The sequence below is a fragment of the Dysidea avara genome, chromosome 10 (assembly GCF_963678975.1).
Source record: "Dysidea avara chromosome 10, odDysAvar1.4, whole genome shotgun sequence".
NCBI classification, from domain to species: domain Eukaryota; kingdom Metazoa; phylum Porifera; class Demospongiae; order Dictyoceratida; family Dysideidae; genus Dysidea; species Dysidea avara.
This window is the reverse complement of record NC_089281.1, coordinates 12,702,836-12,719,264: the sequence shown is the minus strand read 5'-3', so window position 1 is coordinate 12,719,264 and position 16,429 is coordinate 12,702,836. Positions and strand designations below refer to the sequence as shown.

The 16,429-nt window shown below is 40.3% G+C and overlaps 4 protein-coding genes across 5 annotated transcripts in view; 2 read left to right on the top strand and 2 right to left on the bottom strand.

The window, feature by feature from the left end:
• Positions 1 to 1,036: 1,036 nt before the first annotated feature.
• Positions 1,037 to 3,636, top strand: LOC136268577 (eukaryotic translation initiation factor 5-like). 2 transcript variants are annotated; one of them, XM_066063954.1, is made up of 11 exons: positions 1,037 to 1,118; positions 1,283 to 1,351; positions 1,451 to 1,664; positions 1,714 to 1,795; positions 1,934 to 2,106; positions 2,233 to 2,378; positions 2,429 to 2,534; positions 2,581 to 2,766; positions 2,833 to 3,168; positions 3,243 to 3,365; positions 3,415 to 3,636. In XM_066063954.1, the coding sequence occupies exons 3-11, from the start codon at positions 1,593 to 1,595 to the stop codon at positions 3,517 to 3,519; spliced, it is 1,329 nt and encodes a 442-aa protein (XP_065920026.1). In that variant the 5' UTR covers positions 1,037 to 1,118; positions 1,283 to 1,351; positions 1,451 to 1,592; the 3' UTR covers positions 3,520 to 3,636. The 2 variants fall into 2 exon arrangements, with proteins under 2 accessions (XP_065920026.1, XP_065920027.1); XM_066063955.1 differs by having other exon boundaries at positions 1,072 to 1,196.
• Positions 3,614 to 6,234, bottom strand: LOC136268576 (aarF domain-containing protein kinase 1-like). Its single transcript, XM_066063953.1, has 8 exons — positions 6,038 to 6,234; positions 5,909 to 5,992; positions 5,484 to 5,846; positions 5,274 to 5,432; positions 4,423 to 4,539; positions 4,233 to 4,379; positions 3,980 to 4,180; positions 3,614 to 3,933 (listed from the first exon to the last, which is right to left on the bottom strand). Exons 1-8 carry the CDS (start codon positions 6,179 to 6,181, stop codon positions 3,628 to 3,630), a joined length of 1,521 nt encoding a protein of 506 aa, XP_065920025.1. The 5' UTR covers positions 6,182 to 6,234; the 3' UTR covers positions 3,614 to 3,627.
• LOC136268580 (DAZ-associated protein 1-like) lies at positions 6,221 to 8,037 on the top strand. The gene is made up of 4 exons (XM_066063957.1): positions 6,221 to 6,414; positions 6,534 to 6,592; positions 6,637 to 6,744; positions 7,495 to 8,037. Exons 1-4 carry the CDS (start codon positions 6,333 to 6,335, stop codon positions 7,960 to 7,962), a joined length of 717 nt encoding a protein of 238 aa, XP_065920029.1. The 5' UTR covers positions 6,221 to 6,332; the 3' UTR covers positions 7,963 to 8,037.
• Positions 7,938 to 16,429, bottom strand: part of LOC136268575 (neutral alpha-glucosidase AB-like) — a 30,061-nt gene continuing 21,569 nt past the window's right edge. Inside the window, exons 15-23 of the mRNA XM_066063952.1 lie at positions 15,584 to 15,782; positions 14,920 to 15,163; positions 13,720 to 13,784; positions 13,585 to 13,661; positions 13,234 to 13,308; positions 13,030 to 13,143; positions 8,381 to 8,490; positions 8,211 to 8,311; positions 7,938 to 8,152 (exon numbers count right to left, since the gene is read on the bottom strand). Coding sequence (XP_065920024.1) covers positions 8,043 to 8,152; positions 8,211 to 8,311; positions 8,381 to 8,490; positions 13,030 to 13,143; positions 13,234 to 13,308; positions 13,585 to 13,661; positions 13,720 to 13,784; positions 14,920 to 15,163; positions 15,584 to 15,782 — 1,095 coding nt within the window. The 3' untranslated portion in view covers positions 7,938 to 8,042. The remainder of the gene's footprint in view (positions 8,153 to 8,210; positions 8,312 to 8,380; positions 8,491 to 13,029; positions 13,144 to 13,233; positions 13,309 to 13,584; positions 13,662 to 13,719; positions 13,785 to 14,919; positions 15,164 to 15,583; positions 15,783 to 16,429) is intronic.

The following is a 16,429-nucleotide window of genomic DNA, read 5'->3' as shown; positions in this document are numbered from 1 at the left end:
TGCAGTAGTAAAATTTGGTGGTACATTTTAGTTAAGCAGTTGCTGTGATGATCGCATTGTTGTTGTGTTCAATGTTGTTCTTAGCAACTACCCTAGCAACACTTGACATAGTGATGAAGCCTGTAGCACTGTATCTTGTGCTGAGCATGCTGCATGTGAGGTCATTGATCTTGACAATGAACAGGAAAAAAATATGTGTTGGTAAATTGCTAGATCATTTTCTCCAGATATTTTAGTTCATTGAAGACACTGAATGTATGGTGTAGAGAATTATCATTGTTACCACAATATTACTGCAATGGAGGTATCCTAATCTTTACCATAAATGGTCTTAGCATGATGTTATATAACACATGATAGCTAGGGTAGGTGTTTTGTGTATGATACTTGTGTTTTCAAAGCTTTCTACTTCATCTACTATATTGGGAGAAAGTGTAGTAACACATGGATGGAATCACACAAGATCTAGCCTCTAAAGATGTTTTCATAGTCCCAGCACTTTAATTATGTTCATGGTAGCTTTCACCATATATTACATAATGAGAGTTTGGTATGCTCTCTTTTGTCACACCTTCTTAATGAAGCCAAAACACATGTGCTTGCTGAGCCACACTTGTAGCTACTGATCTGATTTTTCATGTAGTAATGCTATAGTATGAATATAGCTACTTTACATTATGTTAGTACGAATGCTAGTAATGTCATGATAAAACACCATGACCAGTGACTCATCGGTACAGCGGGCAGCATACACTGAATGACAGACAAGTTAGCCAGGCCATTAATTATGGTCGCATGCATGTATGACAAAAATAAAATATTTCTACTGGTATGCTAGCTATGCCCATGCTAGCATATGCATGATGGAATACATGCAATTCAATGTTAGTGAGTACATGGCATGGAGCTCGAGGCTTTTAAATATACATTGCAGTGCTGCCGCTAGTGCTAACAAAAAAGGCATTATAAGCGCTCGAAACAAAATGAGATTGAACGATGTAGTCTCGTGGGGCTCGCGCTAATGCGCATTAGCGCGAGCCCTGCTGGGCACGAGACTATCAACAAAGATAACTGTCATGTGATCTAGGTACTCACGAGAGTCTCACTCTTTGTTGTTGGTAAGTTGCGTGTGAGAAGCGAAGTTGTGTGTATTAAAGTTGTGACATAAGTTACGGAGATTCAGTCACTTGTCCAAGGTTATTTGTGATTTATAATCATAAGAAAGTTACAGTTTTGTGCCGTCTGGTTTGATTTTAACGCCTTTTTGTTCCATCCCTTCTAGTCGAGATATCGCCGAGAGGAATTCAAGAAAAAAGGTTTATGAAGTTCTACAACTCTAAGAAAAAAAGGGGTAAGCAGTAGAAAGATGTGTTTGTTGGATATCCCGCTATTTTGTTCGCATGATGCAATCACAAATGGCGGTAATTTACAACAGTTGTTACATTTACAGGAGACGCTGACAGTAAACCCGACCTGTTACTTACAATTTGCATGAAGAATCATCAAACTAACGACTACTCTGTAGAGTTGCTAACTAGTGATAAATGTTTTAGTGTTGATTATTTACCTGAACAACTTATACTACACTCACAATGGCAATTAACGTCAACCGAGACAACCCAGACCAATTCTACCGATACAAGATGCCTCCTCTAGTGGCTAAGGTAAAATGTCTTGGGTGTGCTTTACTGTTTAACCATCCTGTGCTCTCAGGTCGAAGGGAAAGGCAATGGTATAAAGACAGTGATTGTGAATGCTGAGGCTGTTGGAAAAGCTTTGGAAAGACCACCAACCTGTAAGGACCCATTATGTGTGGAGTATAGTGTCTTTGTGTATGTGTAGACATCATTGAATTACTAGTACATTGCGTTAATTTGGTGAATACACAGTGGTTACTTGTACAAACTTCACGTGTTTCATTTTTTAACTCCAGATATATGCAAGTTCTTTGGGTGTGAGCTTGGTGCTCAGACCCAAATGGATGCCAAGAACAGTCGCTACATTGTCAATGGGTCGCATGAGGTGGCCAGGCTACAAGATTTGCTGGATGGGTTCATCAAGAAGTTTGTCCTCTGCCCAGAATGTGAAAACCCCGAAACTGCTTTGGTAAGCCACTTGTGCAACACTGATGTAATTTTGACCAAGATGATGATGCATAAAATTAATATTGATGGAGTGTTCATTAATTAGAGTTGACAGGTTTTTTTTGTTGTTTTTTCCCTCCCCATTTAGATTGTGTCTTCCTCCAAGACCAAGATCAGCCAGGATTGTGCTGCATGTGGCTATCATGGATTACTGGACATGAGGCACAAGTTGACTACCCACATTGTTAATAATCCTTCAGGACAATCTGCAACAGCTGGTGGTGGTGGAAAGAAGTTAGTATAATTATGTTATTGTGTAATAATGTGATGGTGTGCTCTATTAGGGGTAGAAAAGGAAAGAAGAGCCAACAGCGTAAGGGGAAAGATTCTCCTACAGAATCTCCTACTTCTCCAGAAAAGGATGGATTCAAGTTTGATGAAAACACAAAGGCAAGTATAATGAATCTTGCATAGCTATGGATATGCTTTCGTTTAGGACAGTAAGAGTGGTTCTGATGATAATGACGATGATGAAAATGATGAGTGGAGTGTGGACACATCAGAGGATGCTGTAAAGGCTCGGATGGAAAAGATGTCAAATGGTGTTGCCACTCTTACCATGCACAGTGACCTGGAGAAGACATCAGCTGAAAGGGTAGACCTCTTCTACAAGTTCACAAAGGTGTGTAGTGTAAATCTTGTGTTTTACATGTGGCGGGCGTATAAGAATGCTCACTCTTTGGTGTAGGGCATTATCAGTGCTGGGGGAGTATCTCGTCTTGCTAAGGATCTTAGTACTGTGAAAGCTGAGGCGGAACGTCTAGACATGTTTGACAAGGCCGCTGGCATTCTGGCAGAGCTGCTGTTTGACAAGGACATCTTGAACCAAGTTACAGTCTACCGTCCCATCTTCTTGCAGTTTGTATATGGCAAGACCAAATCTCAGAAACACCTTCTGGATGCTGTGGAAGGAATGGTGGCTACAGATCACCCAGAACTGATGGCTAAGGTGCCACACATCCTTAAAGCACTCTATGATAGTGATCTGGTGGAGGAAGAGGCATTTTTTGAATGGCATACCAAGGTGAGTAAAAACACGAGGGTGATCACGTGGACAAGTTTGTATGGATAAGACTTTATGGTTAGTATTCTCTATAGATGCCAAAGAAGCAAATAATAGCTGCTGAATTAGCCACCAAGATACGTAGCATTGCAACGCCAGTTATAGAATGGCTACGCAGTGCTGAGGAAGAAAGCTCTAGTGATGAAGATGAGGTCAAGGTACAGAAACAAACACTGCTAGTACTACTGTGAATCTCCCAACAATTAGGTTGTTTATTCTGACAAGCAGAAGGGTTCCGGAGGTGGTATCATAGTGCAAGAGGAAGCTGCAAAGGAAGAAAACATAGATGATATCGACATTGAAGCGATCTGACACTTCTGTGTTACCCTTATAATCTCACCTGTGACTGCTGAGATAGTGTCGTTTAGTGGTTTTGTCCATTGTATTCCTTACCCATTTTGAAAAGTTAACGTTAAATTCTTAAACGAAGTTATGCCATAATTCATACAAGTGTAGTATTAAAAGTTGGTAATACATTTTTAGTTTAGCAGTTACTGTCATGAGTAGACCATTGCTATGTTTAATACTGTTATTAGCAACTGCCCTAACACAACACTTCGACATAGTGATGAAGCCTGTAGCACTGTGTCTTGTGCCAAGTGATCTTTCCACGCTGCGGACTAGGTCATTGGTCTTGAAAATGAGCAATAAATCACGTGGAACAGTAGCCAATAATTGAGTGATCTCACTAGAGTATTGAATTACGTATTTCTTGATGTGAGCTTTCTATAAAACAAGACAATCATTTCCAAATCACACACAAGTTCCTTACTTCAGTTGAAGAAGGAGGACCTTTATCAAGTTCAGCATTTGCTATACTGTCCCATGTTTGTGCACACACCATGCTAGCAAGTAATGGATAGAGATTCCCAGCATTTAGCAGCTGACAATTATGTTTAACTACTTCAGTGTCCCCCTTCAACATTCCTTGCCAGAGGTTGCAGTAGGTAAGTCGAAACTCATCAGTCAATTGCTGAATAATACAAGGTCAAATTGACACTAGTAAATGATGGGGTCAAACTTACAGTATAGAGACCATGGTCAAGCATTATAATTTCAGTTTCTCTGTCTGCATCTTTTCTAATGAGGACATTTCCAGGATGAGGGTCACAATGAATGTACCCATTAACAAATATCATCTCGCTGTATAGCCTTCCTAACTTCCACGAAACCTGTACAGAATTTGAAAAGAGAATACTGCAGAACCGTACACACCTCTGTGCAATCTATTCCTCTCTGCTTCATGTATTGAAAGTCATTAATCTTTCCTCCTTCACAGAACTCCATTGTTAGGACACTCCTGGTAGTTAGGTCCCAGTGTACAGTGGGAGCCTGCAAGTTCAACATGTTCTGCTCTAGTGTATTGTATAATCATGCAGTAATAATGTGTGTGTAGTGGTGTGTCCTAGCAATAGCCTTGCAAGCCGAGAGCAGGGCATTAAAACAAGTGTACACTCAAGCATTCTTTTTGCAGGAGGGTTTGGACTGAGCTGATGATTTGGGTGCTGCTACTGTCCTAGAGGTTACCAGTCTGCCTGCACCCATTCAGTACCAACAGCAGTTAGTAGCAGCACTGACATAAACACTACAATATACATGAATTACATCCCATGAGCAACACCATGATAGAAAGAGTTCATAATATTTGTATATACAAATATTATGAACTCTTGCTGATACCCAGCCTGTGTGCACCACTATCAATGCTTCTTTATAACATTTAATAACCAATGGTTTCTGGCTGGTGTGCCTATCAAAGCTTCTCTATTATAATTCCAGTCTTCTTTTCATGGCTTATTTTCCCATGATTGCAACACAGACAAATACTTAAAGATTTTAGGCACCTTTGAAGTGTGGTTTCAGCAATGTGACAAAGGCTAGGTCAGCAGCATTTATGCAAGCATTCCTAGATGTGTTTGTATAGGGAATTTCTGAAATTTTTTTCAGTTCTCACTTTACAGTTTTGTAGCAAAGATTCTGCAAACTTCTGTACTCCACTGCATTTTATACATTACTAAGGTGTCCACACTCCAGGGTATACATACACACAAGCACCCTCACTGTACCTTAATAAAAGGGAACTGTGTAAACAATTTAGAGAATTTCTCCATATTCTGAGCTTCACATATGAAGTCTAACTCATTTGGTAAGTTGCGCTTGATTTCCTCCACTAACCAGTTGAACTGGAAACTTGGAAACAACCATGAAGCACAGTAGACCAAAAACTATCAAGAGACATACAAAAACAGTAGTTACTGTAGCATAATTTTCCATACTTCAATCGTCTTAACATCAGCACTAGACGTAGCCTTTACATTTGGATGTTGTATCTTCATGGCCACTGTTCTTCCGTCCTTCAAATAAACTTTGTGGCACTGAGCTAATGATGCAGCACCCAGTGGGGTGGGTACAAATTCCTCAATAATATCATCAACATTTTGACCAAGTTCTTTGCCTAAGACTTGCTTAAGCTGTCGAAGGGAGGACTGTGGTGCATCACTGTGGAATATTTTGAACACTTCAACATATTCGTGAGGAAATAAATAATCCATTGATGCTACTACTTGTCCTGCTTTGATGAACAGTCCACCATTCTTGCTACACATGTCTCTTAGACATATCGCCGACTGATGGTGTAACTGCAACCATCACATTGTACGCAGTCACTGGATAACAACAATCCATGTATATACGTACACACCTCTGATCTTGTTGCTTTTTCTTTATCACTGCTGCCATCAGTAATGGTTGGAGAAAATTGGTATCCAATGCAAACATTAAGTGCCTGTGTTGTGAATATACGTCATGCTGCGATTTGAAGGTGACTTACGGCAGATGCAGCCCTCCCGAACCTCACAATTCTAAATGACGACCATAGTGAATTAGCCTCACTGTAATGCTCTAATAGCCACAGAGATGCCGCACTAACTGCAGAAAAAGCTAAAACTTTCTTGTATCTCCTCAGTCTGAACATGGAAATTGCACGGTAACGAAGTAACGCGTATATGGTACGCTTTAATTAGAATGGTGATCATTAGTTGGAAACGTGTGACGGGGTGATCGAATGAGCTGAGTAGTGCGAAGTGATAAACTCTCCACGATATAACCCGAGCTGTGTGCATGTGATGAGTGCGGCTCACTCTTTCAACGCTGTGCGATCATCAAGGAAATTGGTAGTACTGGGAATGCGATGGACTACTTGTCATAGTAAGTACATAAGTTCTCCACATATTATTGTATGTACAGGTATTATGCTAGTTGCAAACATTTTATGTGCGGATCACCCATGCAGGCTAGATGTGTGTCAGTTGATTTTTTGTTTACAGATACATTGAAGAACTATTTCAAAAAGTATGGTGTAGTAGAGAAGACTCGGGTTGTTATTGTAAGTGTTGACATTTTTAACAACATCACACGCATAAAAATTAGGACTTGGAGACCGGAAGATCTAAAGGTTATGGATTTGTGGTGATGCAAAGCATGACAGGTGCAGAGAAGGCAATGGAGGCAGCTTTACACACTTTAGATGGCCATCAGGTACAAATGTCTGTCAATATTTGTACAGTAACCTTTGTATTGTCGATATGTGATGTGAATGTCACGTCAGAGGAAAGAGTTGGGCAACTGAGGAACATGTGTGTACAATTTTTAAGCAAAAAATGTTTGAAAAAGCATGCCACGTGGAACCACTTGTCCATGTACAGCCTGCTGGGTGCTTTATTTTTCTACAAATAATGACATTTGAACAAGTTAGCCCAGCATCTATTTCTTATAGCCGGTGTTTGAATGAGGAACATGCTTGCAATATGCACAACAATAAACTATGTGTTGTAGGTGTAACTGCATATAATAGAACTCTAGAACGTGTCCATTCCTTGAGGTGGAATGCTTTGTATTGAGTGCACATAGCAATATAGGGTATGAGCCTAAAAGACAAGCTATATATAGCCACCAATAAAACGCTTACAAATTCTCCAAACTACAAAGGTATAAAAGCCTTTTAAGACATTTATTTGAGAATTTTCATTCACCATCCACCATAGGTATTGAAAATCATTGATATGATACAGGGATAAGAAATCCAGCATGCAGTGCTTCATGTAGCAGGGGATTTGTATCTCTAAAAGTTATCTCTACTCCCCAGGGGACCACCCAGATGTGACATATAGATAGGTGCATTACCACTACCGGGGTATAAGCAATATTTAGCTTAATATTACCTCTGCAAATCATCTGTGCATTGGCTAAGTTACATTTGCTTTATTCTCTTTTAATTTTTTTCTACAGGTTGAACTTGACTATTATAGAAGAAATAACCCTCAGGCTGATGATCAAGAGAGGATGGGGGATGAGATCAGCCCTCAAAGTGACACTGCTCACAACAGGACTGTCATGTGGAGTCATATTAAGCCTCAGATTGGTGCTGACCACAAATTGAATAGAGAAATGATGAGGAGTGAAATTAATTCTGAGACCAAAGTGGCTCCTAAAAAAAATGGGATAGAGAGCATGATGAACCCTCTGAGTGATATTGACCACCAAGTGGCTAGAGCAAGGGGTCTGAAAAATTTCATGAGTGAAATAGACAATAGTGCAAAGATGGGAGGTATGGGTAACCCTGAAAGTGACAGCATAGCTAAGGGACAAAACACTGAACCTATCACAGCAGCGACCAACTATGCTGCTATTGATTTTAAGTTAACACACAGAAAAAGAAAAGTCAGTGATGATGACGGTGATTCAGATGACAATTGAACTAATGCTGTCATGAATGTATGTGAAATGGTTTAGGAAGAGATTTTATTAATTGTTCCTATTCTAATTTAGTAATACATCTAACTAAAAGTGATAACGAAATCTTTGCTGATATTTAGTCCAGGCTTCTTCACTTCCACAACCTTCTTGGGGGCATCGTACTTGAACCTGAGGTTTTTCTCACCTTCATCTACATAAAGATACATATATAAGTGTATGAATAACAAAACACAATGAGTCATGAGTACCTGAAGAAATGGTGATTGAGGCAGGTGATACATTCATTCCAATGACAATGACTCTCTCCAACCACTCCTTCGTCTTGTAGATGCCATTAGGATCACCCGAACTGAAAATATAAGAATATAATACATTACACAACACAGTCAATGGTTAGTAGATACAAACACATACACACCTGCTGGTTAGCTTCTTGTTAGCAAATTGGAAGTCCCTGACAAGATACTGGCCTTGTTTGTAATCCAATGAGTGACCATCATCAGAGTACAATTGTCCTTTAGCTTTACCCTAACAGTGAGAACCACCAGTGAACCAATGTGACTAAGTATAACAAATTATCAAATATTACACACTTTGTCAAAATATTTCACTTTGTTCAGAAAAAAAGCTAGAATATACATGCCAGATTCCACACTTACAAAATTTCCTAAATTACAATCCTATTGTAAGACCATGGCACCAGTGGCAGCAATATGGAGGAGGGGATGGAGGTCATGTGAACAGAAGACACCAACGTCACCAAGAGAAGTACAAACATGACTGACTAACTTTACTACTATACTTTTAGGGATTAAATCATCAACATTTTGTGATTAAATTCGTACTTATTGCTAAGGCCAAATATATATATATATAGTGTGTTTAACCAGTGCACCATTCTACAACTTGGAGGTCCCTCCAAGGTAAGTGACAGAGCTAGTGATTACAGTTAACTCTGCTCACGCCATAAGACTTGAGGATAGAAAAACAAGAATTCTTGTATTGACTATTACAAAGTTACATCAGAGCACCAAGCCATACAATGCAACGCATGGGAGCATGTGTCAGAGAGTGTGGTCGAGCGGATCAAGAATTATATCACAAGCCCTGATGAAGTCAAGTAGTAAGAATATTTTGTACATGTATTCCAGGTGCCGTACATTAGGCTCCATGTGAGTCAGATTGTGAGGACTTAACATCCGAGTGGCTGACAAGTGTGTGTGTAGCGGATAATGGGGAGAACCTTGAGGGCAGAGAAAGATCAACTCCAGAAAAGGTTAGATAGAGTATGATGAGGAACGTTTATGGCAAATGACTACGAGGGTGTTAGATGGTGATGGCAAGGTCAGTGTGCCTGTTGGGTCAGTTGATAAAAAGGTCAACCTTGTTGATAATAAGGCCAACTCAGGTTAAGAGAGCATGGCAACGCCTACCCTCAGTGTTACGTTATAACTTGAGTAAAGAATCTGTTGAATGTCTCCCAAGTTATCCACGTCAGAGGTTGCCAGCACTAGCACAAGGGAAGACAGATCCTCACCCTCCCCATTAACTAGTCGAGTAGACAAGTTCAGTGGCAGGCAAGCAAAAGACAACTTCAAAGTCTGGCTGCAAGATTATGTAGAGGCTACAGAAGACTGGCTGGGATGATCATAAGTGGGCTAGATGGTTTTCCTAGTTCCTGGCAGGACTACCTGGGAACAGACAATGTTAGCAGAAAACTAGACTGACTGGGCAAGATACCTGAGATATACTGTGGCCAATATGGCATCCATCTTGATCCAAGGACAGCTTAACAATGCTGCCATGAACTACAATATGAGCAGTTTGGGTTGGTTCAAGGACTGCTTAATGCCATGAGGGAGTACCAGCGTAGGCTCCTCTCAAGCAAACTAATGAGGTGCTAGATTCAATCTTGTGGGACAAGGTTCCAGTTGAAAAAACTCTGAAGGAGGTAAAAGAAATTACCACTGATGGGTCAATGCAAGAACTCCTACACAAGTTTATTATACAAGCCAAGTTTTCAAATGAGTTGTGGACTAGAGAGCAGTCATTCCCATTATCTGTCACTAACTGGGCTGGACAGTCAGTGATGATTCAGAAGGGTATTATTGTGGGTAGCTCAGAACCTGTATAACAAGTTGGGTGAGAGGACCCAAGTGGGAAGATCAGTGTCCCACGTAGCCACACTGAGTGATAGTGATGCCAGCCAGAAAAGGGACCAGTTAGAGGAACAACTAATAATTGGTGAGCAGCTAGGACAGAGCTGCACTAGCAGGAGCCATATTAGCTAACCATCATAGCTTAAGGAATTGGGAGGATGAAACATGAAGTGAAGTTGACAGACAACACTCCAATTGCCACAGAACCCAGGAGACTATCTTATGCACTGTGTAAGGAACTGGAGGGAGGTTGATCAGTTAAAACAATCAAATAGCTTTTATGCATCTGGACTTGTCCTGAGGACGGAAGACTTCGAGTGTGTGTGGGCTATAGTGGAATCAACAAGCTCACTGTACCAGACAAGTACCCAATGCCCACAATCGATGAGCTAATTGACAGAGTAGGAGAGTGCAAGGGCAGGTACTTTACTTGTTTGGACCTCATGAAGAAAGTCAAGGTGGCAGAAGAATCCATGCCCAGAATACTACATGGGACTGTTACAGTACTGGAGAATACCTTTTGGTCTGAGCAACGCTCTGGCAACCTTCCAGCATCTGATGAGCTGGTAAGGAGTGGAATTTTATGACCTGTTGTTGGTAGTGTCTAAGTCTGTTACACAGCATGTGGAGCACATTGGGAAGGTACTTAGACAATATGGAGAAGCTAACTTGCAATTGAAGTCACAGAAATGTAAGCTTGCACAGCATGAAGTAGAGTACCTTGAACACATCCTAACTTCCAAAGAAGTACACCTGAATGACAGAAATACAAGAGCCATAAGGACAAGAACTGTGAAGGAAGTGAAGAGCTTCCTTGGCCTGGCAACTACTGACAGCCCTCACCAGGAAGGGGCTTGTCAAGGTAGACTGGATGCAAGAATGTGAGGAGGCTTTCAAAGAGAAAAAGCTGCACTGCTCTGATGTTGAGACCACCAGAGATAGATAAGCTATCCACAGATGCTAGTGCCAGAGGATTTGGGGCATTGTTGGTGATGACAAGAAACATTATCCAATCACCTACTGTATGCTAGTTGCTAATATGCATCAGTAGAGCTGGAGGAAGCTGCACTTGTGAAAAGCAGTAGAACATTTTGAAGTGTACCTACTGGGGAACAAGGTTACAGTTTATACCAATCACCAGGCAATAGTGTTACCATTTATTTCACACAGACTTGTGCAAGTAAGAGTGGTGATCACTATTCAGAATTACCTGACCAAGTGGTCAGAGGCATATGCTGTGGCAGATCATAATGTTACTACTGTAGCAAAGTGTTTTGCGAATGTCATCTGGAGACAAGGAGTACAATGTTGGATCATACATGACTGTGTAGCAGAGTTTTTGTCTAATGTAATTCAGGAGACTGCACAGGTGATGAGAACGAAACAATTGCCCAAATCAGGTGGCCACCCACAGATCGATGGGCTAGTCAAACGACTGAACCGAACACTCAAACACATGTTGAGTAAGATGGCAAACCTACTGCAACATTTTCCATTTATGCCGTACCCTTTTTATGAAAGGTATAGTTACCATTGGTAGAAAATAATGATTTCACTTGTTAAAGTAGTAGTTAAAGGTGGTTAAGATTGGGACAAGTTATTGGGTCCAATTCTGTTCGCATAACAAACAGCTCCTCATGTGTCCACTGGGGAGACACCATTTTCCTTAATGTATGGAAGGAACCCATGGGTCCCAACTACTATCAGCCAATCGGCAGTAGTAGAAATATACTTTGCCAGGAAATTATTTAGTGATTTGAGAGAGCACGGAGTCTTCCACAACAGATTAAGAGAGCCCAAGGCCAGCAGATGCAGCAATATGATAAGTTGGCTAAGGAATCCGAGCAATGCTCTCAACCCACCCATATTGTGCAGAGAGTGTAAGCCCCACTGATGTGATCCAGCCAGTAAGCGACCCTTTAGTTGAACCGTGGAATGTGTCAATTTAGAGAGTGTTGAAGTGCAGCCAGGCATTATCTATCATCATCTTCCCCATAGTATGGGTATGGTGGGAAGACCAGAAATACATAAGCCGAGAGAACCTCACACTGAGAGTAGAGAGCTTGTGGAGTTTCAAGACTTTCAACAACCTGACATAGCTGTCTGAATAATTACTTCAGGAGCTGGGTATGCTGCCAAGTAATGTACACAAGGCGTCATAAATAATCAACAACATTCTACATTCGGATAAATCAGAAGATGAAGCTGAGGAAAACCAATGCTGATTATTTTATATACAGTATAGCATCAACATTTTTCATAGCATGCTTTTGGGCAGGAACTAAGGAGGGAGGTAACCAAGACGTTGTGGGGTCAGAAAATGTCAAAGCCACATATGACATTTATACTGGGAAGCCTCAGGAATCTTTGACACGTAGGTTCCTATCAGTTCATGACAGTGAGACTTCAGGAACCTTTACAAGTTATGATCTATCGCTTGGAGAAGGCAGTGGCAAGCTAGGAATGCTGGCACTGACTTGGTCTCTTAGAAACTGTTGTCTTAGTACGCAGTATCCACATTAAGTACTGTACAAGGTCATTCCACAAGTATGACATACAAAATTTCTTACTACCATCAGTACTACTAGTCATACACTTATTTCTTTGTTACTGCAAAAATAATATTATCATGTAACACATGTTACGTTACCCCTACTCTGTCCTAACTCTACACCATTAATGGTGGATGTCATCAAACTATACACAGCTCATTGGTCTTGGAAGTTCATGCCTGGGCGCAACACCAATAACTTGAAGCAATACATGCTATGAGAATTGTTTCATTATTTATGGTGATTGAAGATTCATACAAAGATAAGGTTGTGTGAATCAAACTGTCCACTGACCCATAACCAAGGCACATCATACTCTGAATGAGTAAGTGATGTTACTATTGCAGTCACACTACCTTGTTGTCCAGAGCTACCACTAGAGTGTATGGGTCATTGACCATTAAAGAGGATGCTCTCCTGACTCTCATCTTCTTTGGAACAATGCTACCTCCTCTTTGGAACACTGGTATCTAAGAGAAATAATGTGTACATGTACATATGTATATATGTGCGTGTATGTGTGTACTGTGAGCATACAGCTGTACATAAAGTGTACCCACCTTGCTTAACGGAGTAGCAATACTAGCCCAGCGATAACCAGGATACGCCTCATATGTTTGTACATCATACCAAACCTACATGACATATAGTAACAGCAGACTCTATAAGTCCATTTCCTAACAACCAATACAACATGCAGTAAAATTGCGTACAGCTTTTAGTTGGAGTTGAAGGTAGTCTCGTCTTCAGCTACCTATGCACCTGGTGACACTGGCCAAACTTCTTGACTCAGAAAGTGTGTACCAATTTAAGTACATACATGCAGCTGGGGATGAGACTATGCTGAAGGCTGTACAAGGTGTATTTTATTTGGAACTGTTTCCAAGTCCCACAGGTTACACACAACTTACGGCATTTGTGCCAGGCATGTAGACATTCACAGAACTGGTGTGCTGCTCTGTCACTGGCTTCACTAACAAGCTGTTTCCTGTGAAGTCAGTGAGAAAGTAGCATTTACTGTTATCACACTGAGTGTGTATACTTACCCAACAAGAATTGGTCCTCCATTGGGTATGTGTTCTGGTCCTTGGGATACTCCACCCATAAGGGTCTATAGTAAAGGACAACAGTCAGAAAATAAGCACACATGCACGCACACAGGTGTACAAAGATGTACATTGAAATTGTTTTAGTAGAATATACCAACACTATATGATGACAACAAATAAAAACAGAAACCAAGCAGACAACTACCGGGGAAATACAAGGGGATTGGTGATGATGATTCATGACTAATTATATAATAGTAGGAAAAACATTAATGAACTGAAATCAACAAGAATGTATCGTTTCTAAAAGGAGGGCATATCAAAAATCACATTTATTACATACATGATCAGTAGTGTGTTTGACACAAAAACAGAACACACAGCACATATGTGCTTTTCATTTTAAAATTCCATTACAGAGCGCTGGGCAATAGAGGGATTGTACACAAAATGCAGTATGACGTAAAAACTACAAAATCCCATTTGTGTGCTCGGGAGTGAAGACTACAGCCATTCTCAATGGTTTAGTGTAGAACGGCATAGGCTCACTAGGTTAGTCACTTGTTATAAACTAGTGGACAAAGTGTTATTAATGTTCATAACTAATCTAAATATTACGATAGCTTATAACTTTATGTCAGACTATGTAACAATGGTTGTTGAGTGTTTTTATAACTCGTGACACTGTACTTTTAGCATTCAAATCCTCTATAACAGTGGATATTGCAACTCAAGTATGTATAAGTGTACGTCCACACTGTTATTATCTGGTGACATTCATTACCATGTAGTGGTGTCGGTATCAAACTTTTAGCCATGCATGACACACATCAGAATCATGATATTGTATAATTGCAATACCCCACTAGTAAAAGTAAAGCTCACTGCCAGTGGAGCAGCTGTACACCAAAGAACAAGAGTCAGTGTAAGCAAATCCACCTGGGGCAAGACTAGTCCTGCAGGACATGTCAAAGTCTTATAACAAAGGTCCACAACAATTACAGCACCATAAAATGGAATCTCTCAACAAACTCTTAATTAAGGACACAATAGAAAAACCTTCTTGTCTGGTCAATACATTCTTTTACCTCTGAAAGAGGAAAATCTCTATATCACAGCAAAAAGGTCTTAGTTCTAAAGTTTCCAATATAGAGGGGGTTCCACTATACTTACAAAACTCCAGGACAGTATACTCACCTCACTACTGGTGCTCCAGTCACTGAGCTCTCCCAGAAGACAGTGTACCACAAAGGTAGCAGTTGGTACCTCATACGAACAGCATCTCTCATGATTGCTAATTTGTCATCATCATACAACCATGGCTCTCGTCGTTTGGTATCAACATGAGCGTGTGCCCGGAAGAATGGGTAGAAGGCACCAGCTTGGTACCAGCGTACCAACAGGTCGACTTCTGGGTTCTGGAAAAATCCTCCAACATCAGCTACAGCAGCAGATATGGTCAAGTGTATTCAATATTGCAACACAACAAATTGAGTAATAAAATTATAACCTGAAAATGTTAGTAGGTAAAAAATTTCCCAAACAAACTGAAATATCCTAACAGTGAAATTCTATCAGATCTGCTTCTATTGCCAAGAAATGAGGGGTATTTACTGTAGGTCCAGGATATACCCCCATCCCTACAAACACTACACACAAACATTGTTTAAAGAAACAAAAGGTAACTATGAATCGTATGACTACACATTGCACAAATGACAATAACTGTATAATCTATTCAGTATTCACCTACCAAAAATTAATAGCTTATAATTGCACAATTACATAGCCAGCAAATATGAAATGCCCAAGTAATAAGCATACACACATGTAATATACTGTAATTTTCTATAATTATTACCTCCAGCAAAAGGCAGACCAGCCACATTTATGGACAAGATCATTGGTATGGAGATTTTGAGGTGGTCCCATGTTGCTGTGTTATCCCCAGTCCAGATGGCTCCATAACGCTGTGAGCCAGCAAAGAACGCACGAGACAGGACAAAAGGACGCTCCTTCCCACCACTTCTCATTACTTGGCCTTCACAAGTTGCTTGAGGCTAAACAAACAACTCATTTTAAAGTTGCTACAACACAAAATTTGCTTTGTGCGGATTTGTAAGAAAAGGCATTACCAAATAACATTCACAATGTTTTTAACCTAATGGCAAACACTACAAAAGCGCTAAAAGTACTTACTCTAATTCAACACTCACAAATGTACAAATTAATGCACATATTTCATACTGAGAATTGGTATACAAGAGCATTAATACAATATATACATCACAGAACTATGACCTCCTCTAGATAATGAGTAAAACAATGAAAAATACAACTGGGCATTAATTAGAAGTCAGGAACATGCAATTTACTATTACACTAGAAGGAATTGGATGGTTTTCACAAAGATACAAGGTAAGTACTGGTATACATTTAGAACACCATGAAGAAGGAAACCTTATTCTAGTATACCCGAATTGAGTGTGACAACTATGAAACACTGTACAGGGCCGCCCAGAGAAATTAAGGGGCCCAGGGCAAAGAGTTAAAGTGGGGCCCCAGAGGCAAGGAGGTTTCCATTCTGAATCACACCTTTACCCAAGCTGTAAGTTGAAGACCAAAAAAAAATTTTAAAAAATGGACTGCTCTATTAGAGTATTTAGATCTGACTGCTCTATTAGAGTATATCAATCTTTTAAACAGG

What these genes read in the sequence shown, in the direction of transcription:
- LOC136268580 (XM_066063957.1), top strand. Translation starts at nt 6,333, where the DNA reads ATGAGTGCGGCTCACTCTTTCAACGCTGTGCGATCATCAAGGAAATTG. An exon ending in AGAAGACTCGGGTTGTTATT is followed by an intron (nt 6,593 to 6,636) that starts GTAAGTGTTGAC and finishes CATAAAAATTAG; the next exon opens with GACTTGGAGACCGGAAGATC. An exon ending in ACACTTTAGATGGCCATCAG is followed by an intron (nt 6,745 to 7,494) that starts GTACAAATGTCT and finishes TTTTTTCTACAG; the next exon opens with GTTGAACTTGACTATTATAG.
- LOC136268576 (XM_066063953.1), bottom strand. Translation starts at nt 6,181, where the DNA reads ATGTTCAGACTGAGGAGATACAAGAAAGTTTTAGCTTTTTCTGCAGTT. An exon ending in TCGGGAGGGCTGCATCTGCC is followed by an intron (nt 5,993 to 6,037) that starts GTAAGTCACCTT and finishes TTCACAACACAG; the next exon opens with GCACTTAATGTTTGCATTGG. An exon ending in CACAGTTCCCTTTTATTAAG is followed by an intron (nt 4,540 to 5,273) that starts GTACAGTGAGGG and finishes TTGAACTTGCAG; the next exon opens with GCTCCCACTGTACACTGGGA.
- LOC136268577 (XM_066063954.1), top strand. Translation starts at nt 1,593, where the DNA reads ATGGCAATTAACGTCAACCGAGACAACCCAGACCAATTCTACCGATAC. An exon ending in TTTGGAAAGACCACCAACCT is followed by an intron (nt 1,796 to 1,933) that starts GTAAGGACCCAT and finishes TTTTAACTCCAG; the next exon opens with ATATATGCAAGTTCTTTGGG. An exon ending in TCTTCTACAAGTTCACAAAG is followed by an intron (nt 2,767 to 2,832) that starts GTGTGTAGTGTA and finishes TCTTTGGTGTAG; the next exon opens with GGCATTATCAGTGCTGGGGG.